The following is a 12,062-nucleotide window of genomic DNA, read 5'->3' on the forward strand; positions in this document are numbered from 1 at the left end:
AACATGGGAAAAAAAGAAAAATGCAATAAAAAATAATAGTTAAAATTTCAAGTAAGAAGGGGCTGCATGAAGCACAAAAAACACAAACTGGAAATACAAAACTATATTTAATTACAGCGTATGTCACTCTTTCAAATCATGTTATAGCGTGTTCAACAGTAATGCACGTGTTTCTTGATTATTTGTAGCAACATGACATGTTATACTTGCTTTCAAATCAAGGATAGTCCATATGCTTCCTGCATAGGCACATATCTCTCAGGAATTCCCACAACCAAAAGTTACAATGCTTGAAGTCCAGAGAATGAGGAGGCCAGGCAACAGGCACTCATGATAGAACACCTCTCAGGTCCTTGAGGAGTGTTCTTAAAGGAAAAGGGAGCAAGAATGAAATCAACAGTAAAACCATGCCATACATTTATGTAATCAGGATGCTGAGACCATTCATACACAACATTAGGACTTGCAGCAGCCCATAATGACAGTTTTAAGTATTAACTGCTCCGTCTGGAGTCTGACCACAAAATTTTCCTAGGCCATGCATTGTCAGTGGTTTTCTGGCAGAAAGAAATCTAGCAAAAGCAGTGCTTTTGACCAGGTCTGCATGCAGTTCTTGCAGAACTTGGATCTCGTATGGATACACTTTTACAATGAATTGCAGTACCTTTTGTACTGTTGACCAAGAGAGAGGTAAATTATGTGATACCACTTGAGCATTTGTTGAAGAATATTGGGAACTGGACGCTGTTTTGACCTTCGTAAGAGCAACTTCTTCTAGTTTCATTTGGAATCCTTTTCCACCCTCTTCCTCACAGCACACATGACTCCCCTTCTTTTCAAATTTAGTAATCGTCCTTCACCAACTCTTCCTTGACTAGGCCTTTTTTTTAATGCCTTTCAGGTGCGAACATTCATGTAATGCAGTTAAAAAAGTTACTGCTATTCTGGATAAACCAACTTGATCTGTAAAGCTTGATCTTTCTTCTCTAAAGGCATGGTAAAGAATAATTTTATGGCACTAACCACTGGCCTTTTAAATGCTTTTTTTTTTTTTTTTTCTTACCCCAAATCACCAAGTTTGTTAATATAAATGTCTTGAAATAATACAAAAATAAAATAAATTTAAAATTCTGACTTTGAGGCTGTAGGAGCCGCCATTTTTTGACAGTGTGAAGAACATACATACATTTTTAATAATAGAAATAACTAACTAAATCAATAAATTTTATATATTTAGAAAATTTTACAATCATGTTATTCTGTAAACCATAAAACTTCTTTCTATTTAATGTAATATTAAAGTTACTTGTTTAGCTAAATTTTTTTAAGACTGATTTTTGAATTTTTTCATGATTAACATTTGGAGGAATTATGTGTTTGAAAAGGTGCCCATATCGCTTGCTGGAGAATGATTTTGTTTGCTTATCTTTAGTTGTGTATGGTTCTTTTTTCTTTTAATTCATTTTCTTTTATTAGTATGTTGTGTAACAGAGAGGGGTGTTGATGAGAAGGGTGTGGAAGATGGCCAACATTGTTTGAATGGAGATTACTTGCATTTCTTGGAATGTTGATGTGTTAAGTTCTGTCTCTCACCAAGTTACATAATGTCCTTAAGGGACTGATTTATAATCATGTAATCATATTCTTTAAGTTTGGAACTCAAGTTTCTGACCTTCATAGTCGTTCAGAGTGATGTAATTAAAAGGCATTTTTTCCTCATTACCAAGCAGTTACTGTCTTAGAGAAAGAAGCAAGCATATGAGTGACATCATCAAAAATACTCATGTCTTCAAATATTTAATTATATAGCATACCTTCAAGTACTTTATTAGCTTTCCTAATGAATAATACTAAAAATATGGATTATTGAAGCAAACAAGGTGAAATAACAAAAAACAAATAATGGGAACAGATTATCTTGAAATTGATAAGTACATTTTGAAGTGGTTTTAGGCAATTATGAGTATAATGTCTTTTCAAGCCCAGTGGGTATTAATAAAACTGGAGTTTGCCAAATAAGAATTTAAGTATAAGCTGTTTAGCTGTAACTATAAGTCTTTTTTAGTTTTAAATCTAGGAAATAAAATACCATAAAAAAAATTTGCAGCAGAAGTGCATCAGTGAATGTAGAATGGAGAAAAAAGTAGTTCTGTAGGGTTGTGTGAATTCATTGCAGTTTTTTAAACCAAAAATATTTTCATTGTTTCACTGTTATTCAAGTGCATGCTTAAAAACTGCTCATGTTTAAATGTGACTGCTACACTGATTGCAGAAACAACAAAAAGAGAGTAACAATTTTAATGGGAACAAATATCGATGATTTTGAGAAGTTTATCAATGTTACTGTTAGGGAAACCTGATCTAATAAGATGTTTAAATCTGAGAAATGTTTACCTGTACAGTATGAATATATTATGGGAGCTAAAATCAACAGTGAATTTTTTAAAAAAAATGGACCTTTATCGCTGGGTAAAAATTCTTTGCAGCTAACAGTTAAGTTTACATGTTCATTAATAATTACATTGCCTATCATCTTAACATTATTCTGCATAAATATATGAGGATCACTCTGAATTAATCTGAATTTTTTTAGGTACTAATGGGTTTCTAAAGTTATCAAATTTCATGAGTGTTCAAAATAGTCTCTTCCAGTATCAGTGCACTTCTGTAGGTGAATTTTCCAAAGATTAAATGCCTCAGGTCATTTATTTCGTAAAATTAATTATTTCGTTAATTATTTTGTAATTTTTAATCGATGAAAAAACACATTTATAGCCTCATCAATTTTGTCTTCGGAATGAAAGCGACATCTACATAAATTCTTTTTTAGATTAAAAATAGCCATAAGTCACACATAGCTAGATTGGGTGAATAGGTGGATGATCTATCAGTTTTATGCATTTTTGTTCATAAAATTCAACTGTTATGTTAATCTTGCTGAATGAGAAGAAGCATTGTCATGGTGGAGCATAAATCCTCTAACATTCACTTCCTGAAGAATTTCTGGAAGACACTTGGTTAGTTACACCAGTTAGCTGTGACTGTGTTCTATATTTCCTGCTTAATGGCTTTGACCAATCCTGTATTTCTGAAGAAAATGGCATATATTACTTTTTTCATGTCATGCAGCTTTTACACCATTATGAGCATGGGATGAAATTCAAAGACCTATATTTTACTTTCTTGACTTGTTGGAATGTCAAAAATGGCATGTACCTTTCATCACCAGTTATGATTTCAGAAATAATGCAGTAGTCACCATCTTTAAGTAATTTAAGGGTTTCTTTACTGATTCTGACGTGCTCTTCTTTTTTGTTGCTCAATTTAATTATGGGGAACTGTATGGCAAACTAGCTTTTCCATATTTTTCATGAATAATTTTATGTATGGCAGATCCAATGTTAAGTTCCTTCTGTATCATTTGGTAGGTGTAGCAATTATCATTGATTAACATTTTACATATGGCAGACACATTATCCAGGATTACTGCTGACAACGGTCTTTCTGTGTGTTCTTCATATTCAAGAGAGTTGTAACCTCTGTGAAATTCTGTAAACCATCTGAGTACAGTAGCATGAGATGGACCTTCATTTCCAAATGCTAATTTTAGACGTTGAATGCATTCTTCTTGATTTAATCCCACTTTAAAATCATAATGCAATGATATTCTCTCATCAGCTTCATTTTTCCTTCTGCCTAAAATTTATTCTGCCTAAACTACTTCCAATTGGCCAATAAAAAATTGCCTGCTGTAGTCATATTTTTAAATCTAATATTTTTTTCTGCCATTTATCATCTGCATGTATCTCAAAAATTTCAGACTGACCTTCGTATACTTTTTCATCTTATGGCCTCTCTAGTGCAACTAGTGAAACAGGGTTTATTTAAAACTAGCCGCTACGTGGCCAGCTTTTGTCTGACTTTTAAATGTACCAGAAAAGTGCCTAAAGGGAACACCAAATATTAAATTTAAAAATTGCACAGAATCTACTCTGCAGAACAACTTTATCAATTTTTTTTATAATTTTAATAATTGTTTCATCACAAATTTTAATAAAAATGTATTAAAGTTTATATATAAAAAATTACAATGAAATAAGCAATATCCCTTAATACAAATATTAATTATCCTAATAAATAAATTAGTCAACTTCCCATTGCAAGATCTTAAGAATTCAAATGGTATAAAGGAAGTCTGTGTTTTTTCGCTAATAGCTTAATCACTACTGTCACCAAATTTTCTACAATTCTTTTTTGGGTCCTGGAAAAGGTCAATCAGAGATATTAATTAAAAACTCTTAAAATGCTAATTTTCACCATCATTTTATCTGAGTGGCAACAATGCTAATATTATTAGAATTATCGATCTGATGCAATTTTATCAAAAAAACAGGATGAAAAACTCATTTTAATTATGAAAAAAATCTCTTCAAGGTACGCTGGCTCTTGTCTAGATGCACCTATGTACCAGATTTCGTAGTCTATCAGCTTATGTGCAGCACGAACGAAAGACACACACACATTCAGACAGACTCTTCTTTTTATTTTATGTAGAGGTTGTTAACATTTTTATAGTCTTATAGTTTTGAAAACTTTGGATAACACAGATTCAGATTTGCAAATGAAAATCAATGCCTTTGATGCGTCTGATTAAGTAAAACTTAGAATCATATCGTGCCACAGATGATCATGAGCTGCTTTTATAAACAGGCCAGGCTTCAGGCATAGGTAACATAAGCAGTCACCTAAAGCATTGATTTACAGAGGGTGTTAGCCAAAACAAGCCAAATGTGATAGAAATTTTGTGGAAATGCTAATAGCTCTTTTTCTCTCTGTTGCAGAAACCCAATTTATTAAGTTAACAATAAAACATTTTTGTGTGTGAAATGATTACAGCATAGTAATCAGTTAGTAAATTTTTATTTCAATAGAAGGATTTTTAAAGAATGAGCAATTTATATATATATATATATATATATATATATATATATATATATATATATATATATTACTTAATATTTAGAAAAGTGCTTGACCTATAAATTTAATAGCTCTGCTGTAATATTTTATTTTCAGAGCTGTAAGTTTAATTTGAGAAATAATTATTTTAAGTAATACTAGCGAGAATTGTTTGGCTGAGGGCCAAGATAGGTCAGTTTAATTGAAGGGGTGTGGGTGAAAAGCGTGGGTATTTTTCGCTCTCGGAGATTGTAGTAGTTGTAACAGCTTTAATATCGTTATTAATCCCTTGTGCATTTGAAATAGATGAATAATAAATAATGTACAGGTTACTGGCAATATTGAAATGCAGTCATTTCTCGCACGAACGTATTTTCTCGCACGAAGCATGTAATTATTTTTTTTAAAATAAGTTTTCATACCTTTTCTTCTCTTGTTTGTATGTTGCCATTTTTTTAATGTGAAATAAAAGTTATTGCTGTGTTCCATCATTGGAGTTTACTTCAAATTGTTTAAGAAGTATCGCAGGGTGTGGGTGAAAAGCGCAGGTATTTTTCCCTCTCGGAGGTCATTTAGTGCTTTTTCTTACAATCGTTGAGCATCGCTGTTACTGAGCTTCTTTTACTTTCAAATCTTCATTTTTATGATGAGTTCCAGTGTTCCAGAAAGCTCTAGAAATAAACCTTTCCGCAGCCAATTTTGAGAAATTAGTGTATAACGTGATTAAAGTTTGTGATGAAGAACCACAATTAGAAAGACTGACCATCCCAGTTACGCAGCCAACACGCAGAGCAAGTAAGATGACTGGTGTTTCTATTGGCAACATAAACAGAATTCGTAAAGAATCTGAAAGTAAAGAAAATATTGAATTCTCCTTCCCTAAAAAAAGAAAAAAAGAGAGAAACTGTTGTAAGTACAGGCTTAGATAATTTTGATTTGGATATTTTAAGACGAGCAGTTCAAGACTTTTAAGTCAAGGAAAATAAAGTGCCAACTATAACCAAACTGCTTCCTGTATTAAAAGACACAATCAATTTTCCTTGGCAAAGAGAAAGGCTAAGAAAGATTCTCTGAGAAATTGGTTTCATCTGGAAAAAGTCCGGAATAAAAGAAGCGTTTTACTAGAAAGACCTGACATTGTTTTGTCAGGAGCAATGTATTTGAGGAATATTAAAAGGTACAGAGAAGAATCCTGTCTCCTAATTTACATAGATGAAACATGAGTGGACAGCAATTTAACATTTGGAAAATGCTGGCAATCAAATGAAGTCAGCCTGATTTTAGAAACAGGAAATGCCTCTCGACGTATTATAATTTTATGTGCTGGTGGTGAGATGGGTTCATTCCCAATACTAGTTTAATTTATAAAGTAAACTCTATAACTGGCGATTATCACGGACAAATGAATTCTTCAATATTTGAAAAATGGGCAAACGAGAAGTTAATTTTAAACCTACTGCCAAATTCCGTTATAATTATTGATAATGCCCCTTATCATTCGGTGCAGCTAAATAAAACCCCCAATGCCTTGCAAAAAAAAAAAAAAAAAAAAAACTATTTCTTACTAATAAAGATGGCATTCTTTATTAATAACTTCTAAATTTAAAAAATCAGTTATTTTAGAAACTTCCAGTCAGTTATTTTAGAATAAATAATAAGTTATTGTAGAAACTCATTGCGTATGTCATGACTTATTGCTCTTACAATTTTGCATTTACTTGTTCCCTCATATTTGCTGTAAGCTTAATGAAACAATGATCATACATGATATTGTTAAAATTTCATGATTTCAAATTACATGATATTGTTAAATTTTAAAATTGATAAATTGAATATGTATTGAATCATTCTGTCAAAAATATTTACTGCTGAAGCATTCATTTTCCTACTTTTTTCTTTTCAGGGTTAATATATCATGTCCTGAGTGTACTGAACCTATTCATCCAAGCGACATATGTATGATTCTTAATGATGAGATTCTTCTTGGAAAATATGAGTCGTTCATGTTGAGGAGGGTTTTGATAACAGAACCAGATGCTCGATGGTGCCCGGCACCAGATTGTGGGTAAATAATATTTTATTATTTGCCAAATCACTTTAGGAAGTTCATTTTTGACCTGTTTCTGCTTTTAGTAAAAGATTAGTATGTCTCTCATTAGTTGCTTTTGATCTTAAAAATGAATGTTTTGTTTATTTAGAAAAATAGTCGTAGCTTCTAAAATTCATGTAACTAGTTATTTTGAAATTCAGTCTAGCACTCACTTATCTTTTTGTTCATTTTTTTGTTAAAATAGGTGGGCTACATAATAAATATATCACCTGTAAAATCACTACACACATCTTCAAGAATCATATGCAAATTTCAGGAAGTAACCAGATGACACCGATGGTACGTCACAATGACGAGAGTGTAAGAGAGTGATGTATAAGGAATACAGGCAAAGAAGTAAAATTGTTCGCAGGCGCTTTATAAGCATTTCAGTGCAATAACCGAATAGTTATGACACAAAGGACGCATTTGGATGATTTTTTACGTGGTAGAATTATCGGCCGTCTAAAATGTGAGCGTACCCAACTGGAAGTATCAGACGAACTTGGAATTGCCCAGAGTGTCATCTCCAGGCTTTGGCAACGATTCCAAGATGATGGTAATGTGAGTAGACGTTACAGCACAGGTCGCCCCAGAGTTACAACACCGAATGAGGACCGGTATTTGGCAATTACTGCCAAAAGAAACAGGCGGAGCACAGCCTCAGACCTGTCTCGTCAGCTCTCATTAGCCACTGGTACGACAATTTCAAGGCAGACCGTGTACAGACGCTTAGGGCAGATTGGTCTATATGCTCGTAGACCTTTCAGATGCGTTCCACTTACTGCAACTTACTGTCGCCTGCGGTTAGCCTGGAGTAGAGAGCGTGCATTGTGAATAATGCAACAGTGGGCTCGTGTGATGTTTTCCGACGAGTCCAGGTTTAGCTTGCAGTCTGATTCTCGCCGGACTTTCATATGGAGAGCTCCAGGTACCCGTTACCACCAAGAAAACATCATTGAACGACACCGTTACGGTGGTGCAGGAGTGCTCGTTTGGGGTGGAATTATTCTGGGTTCCAGAACTGACCTGCATGTTCAAATTGGAACCATGACAAGCCAAATCTATCGGGACGTCATTCTGGAACAACATGTAAGTTTGTTTCAGGGTGCTATGGGCGCACAATTTGTTTTTATGGATGACAACACCCGTCCTCACCGTGCAAACATCGTAAACGAATGCCTTCAATTGGAGGATATCATCCGTATGGACTGGCCAGTATTCTCACCGGACTTGAATCCAGTAGAGCACGTGTGGGACATGCTTGGCCGACGAGTTGCAGCCCGTCAACCTCCGGAACACCGAGACTTCCGAGAACATTGCTTTTTGAGTGGTGTATCCCCCAAGATCGATAATTTGATACTCGGCATGCCTAGGCGTTGTACGGACTGTATTGCATCGTTTGGGAGACATACAATGTATTAGCAATCATACCAACCATGTAATATTGGTTTTTTTGTAAATAGGTTTTTTTTTTTTTTTTTTTTTGGTAATTTGCTCCATTGAGAAAAAATCGCTAATTTTTTTAATAATATCAAACATATAGCATCTTTTTTTGCTCTTTACCTTTTGTTTAATAAATAAGCTTTACAAATAAGTTAAATTTGTTTTGCTTCTAACTCTTCCTTTGCCTGATTTTGCATTATCCTTAATTTATGGACATGAGTGTAAATGATGTTGATAATTTCTGTTGTGCTTATTACAAATTTCATATTACCAATAATTTTTATGGTGCCTATCAGTTTTATAAGCAATCATAGCTTCCCCCCCCCCAACGAAAAAAAAAACCTGCCAAATTTAGCTGCTTTTTTTAAATAATGGAATCTTAATAGAAATGTAAAACAGGAAAGAACTTAATCAAGACTTGTTAAGTTAATTGTCTGGCAATTTTTCATATTGCATATACATGGTCTTCCATGGATATATATAATAGTAAAAGCTAACTATCGGGTATTCAGCTAACCAGAAAGCTCATGTAACTGGAATATTTGAAAAGTGTAGAATTTTTTCAAATAAAAACCAAGCTAATGATAGATATGTAAGGTATGTTTAAGGACTGTAACACAGAACCTCGTTTATACGTCTCAAATGTGCATACAATTGCATGACTCTTTCCGATGTTGATTATATCCATCCCACCATTATCCATCTATTCTTGGAATTAGATACACCTTAGAAAGGGAGTCGGGAATCAATCTGGTATGAGTTAACTGCTATTTTCCTTTCGCATTTTGAAAAAAAAAATTGCACCTGCCTGCTTTGGAGCATAATTTTGGAGTATTTCCAGAATTATGGGATCCTGGCATCAGGAAAAATGTGCGTTAATGTGCATGATATGCGGTATTATTTGATAGAGATAAACAAGGCGATACATCATGAAAAGTTATGATAAGCAATTTAAATTCTTTATATATCATATTCATAACCTGTATTTGTTGATAATCCAGTGAAATAAAGAATGATCTCTTCATTTAAACTTCTGCCAAAATAATCGCCAGTTTAGAAATATCTCCACCAGCTTTCATGGTCGGAGGGATTTCATAATTGGATAAGATTACAAATTACTTTCATTTGTTTGTTTCATTCATTTGCATTTATACATCAACTTTTAAGTCTAATTTTTTAATCATATGTGGTGTAAGTCTGTTGATATTCAAGTTGATAAAAGAAGATTTTTTATAATTTAAGACAAGAAATTTCTTTTATTCATATGATTTTTCCACTGGCAACTGCATTTTTTACTCCAAATGTAACTGTTTGGAGATTTCACATATCTGGCATTTCCCAAGCTTTTAATGTATCTTCATTCCTTGCCCCTTTTTTGCAAATTTGGGTGGAGGATAAAATACTCTGCTTGAAAAAATGCTGTATCTTCATTTTCACTTGATAGTAGATTAAAAATTGACATCATTTTGAATTCATTCTCCCAAAAGGATTTCACAATTCATATTACTTAGTTTTGGTTATGGATTTGCTATATCATTTTATAATAAATGTTGTTGAAACCTGGTAATTATTTGCTCATCACCAGTAAACTGTCAAGTATCATTTTTATTTCTAGCAAATGTTTCTTATCAAATCAAATCAACCCCCTTCCTCCCAAATAGGACTGTGTGTCTAATGTTTAATTAAACAAGCAGATATGTAAATACAGTCAAAAGTCGTTAATTCCGACACCCATAATCCGGAATGATCTATAATCCGGACCTCAAAGCTTCAAACTTTCTGCGCATGCGTCCGCGTAAGGCCTTTACGGCTGAAAATATGCTTGTGCGCGTGCGCAAAATACGTTTACGAGTGCATGTTTAATGTATAATGGATCGTATAAACTAAGCTAAAATTATTTAATTATGTATTTCAGTTAATGTTGCAGATTGCGTTGTTCCTTAATCTTCGAATTGGATCCGGCTTATTATTTTTTGCAGCCTGTTAGAGCAATTTTATAAAAGTAAGCTTGAACTTTCGATATGTCAAATAGAATTTCTGATATATATTTATTAATATGTAAATGATCTACAAAGCGAAAGTATGTTTCGAAGTTCATTAAACAAAAAGTGGAATTGCTACAAAAAATGGATAAAGGCATATCCTTTGTTTATCTAAACTTTGTTTATCTGCCGTGCATCCTTATCTTCAGAGCAGATGTTTTTATTTTATTTGGCTTATAATTCCTTATTAAATGTAGTATTTCATCTCGATGTACTCCATCTTTGATATGATTTAAATCAAATTCCTCGTCATTATAATTCGCTTCCGATAGCGAAGAAAGTGACAGACGTTATTGAAAATGAAAAAATTTCAATTGACAAATTAATCGGTATTCTCGACACAGCAATTATAGGACTTGAACAGCAGAACTTTGTAACTGAACAAGAAATTATGTCTGCTTAAAGAATTAAAGAGAATGTATTATCACATAAAAAAACGAAGCAACTTAAACAACTTACATTGAAAGAAATGTTTAATAAAGTAAACAAATAAATATTAAGCTTTTGTAAATTTTGATACCCTTTAGATTATAATTGTTCTTTATTTCATAAATTACGGTTTCATATTTTTAATTTTATAATTTCTGCATGCCATCTTACCAGATTTAAACTGATGATCTATAAACCGGAAAAATCGATAATCCGGAATCGCTGAAGTCCCGACGAGTCGGGATTAACAATTTTTGACTGTATCTAATAAAAATATTATGAAGATTGTCTTTCTTTTGGGTTAAAAAATGCCGAATAATGCCACTGAACTGTATTCTTCAATCCTAGCAGGTACGACATGAATGTTTTTGTGATTTTGCAAATATGTAACAAAAATACAGGCCAATTTCACTTAAAAAGTCCTCTGTGAAGGCATCCCTTTTAAGACAGGTTCTTCTGAAGTATATTACTATAATCAGTTAACCAACCAGTCTTTTTTATTTAATTGAAAAGGTCAAAAGACAGTCTTTGATGTTAGAGAAATTTTGATGTTGAAAAGGAAATATGTAATTTTTATATTTTTAATAATGATATTATTTCTCTTATAGGTATGCTGTTATCGCAAGAGGCTGTGCTGGATGTCCTAAGCTGAAGTGTGAGCGTCCAGGTTGTAACACTTACTTTTGTTATCACTGTAAACAAGAGTGGCATCCAAATCAAACATGTGATGCTGCTCGTGCTCAAAGGGCTCACCATTATACAAATCCTCGATCATCATCAGTATCATTTAGTCAAGATTCAATAGTGCAAAGTAAGTTTTAAGTAGCATTACCCTTTTATAATTATATAGAGCCTCTGTTGCAAATGTTGGTTGATATGAGATGAGTCATATGCCATTTGGAAAAATAAGAGGATTTTTTAATGTTAGCAGCAATTAAAAATTTAGCATTTTTTAATGTTAATATTTTAAGGATGTACTGAAATTCTTGGGTTGTGCTTCTGTTTGCTTTGCCTGTACAAGTTATTTTTTAATGTATAAATGTTGTTGATTGTTATCAATTTTGTTCCCATTTTAATATACATTTTGACTGTTCCAC

General features: G+C 32.9%; 1 protein-coding gene across 3 annotated transcripts in view; it reads left to right on the forward strand.

Annotated features, from left to right (window-relative positions):
- LOC118184657 (E3 ubiquitin-protein ligase RNF19A-like) overlaps positions 1-12,062 on the forward strand; it is a 72,340-nt gene that overhangs the window by 13,506 nt on the left and 46,772 nt on the right. For all 3 annotated transcript variants that reach the window (XM_085822582.1, XM_085822581.1, XM_085822583.1), the window contains exons 4-5: positions 6,863-7,024; positions 11,574-11,776. In XM_085822582.1, coding sequence (XP_085678708.1) covers positions 6,863-7,024; positions 11,574-11,776 — 365 coding nt within the window. The remainder of the gene's footprint in view (positions 1-6,862; positions 7,025-11,573; positions 11,777-12,062) is intronic.

The sequence above is a fragment of the Stegodyphus dumicola genome, chromosome 8, assembly GCF_044657685.1.
Source record: "Stegodyphus dumicola isolate Sdum_Otavi_A_Nest chromosome 8, ASM4465768v1".
Lineage (NCBI taxonomy): Eukaryota > Metazoa > Arthropoda > Arachnida > Araneae > Eresidae > Stegodyphus > Stegodyphus dumicola.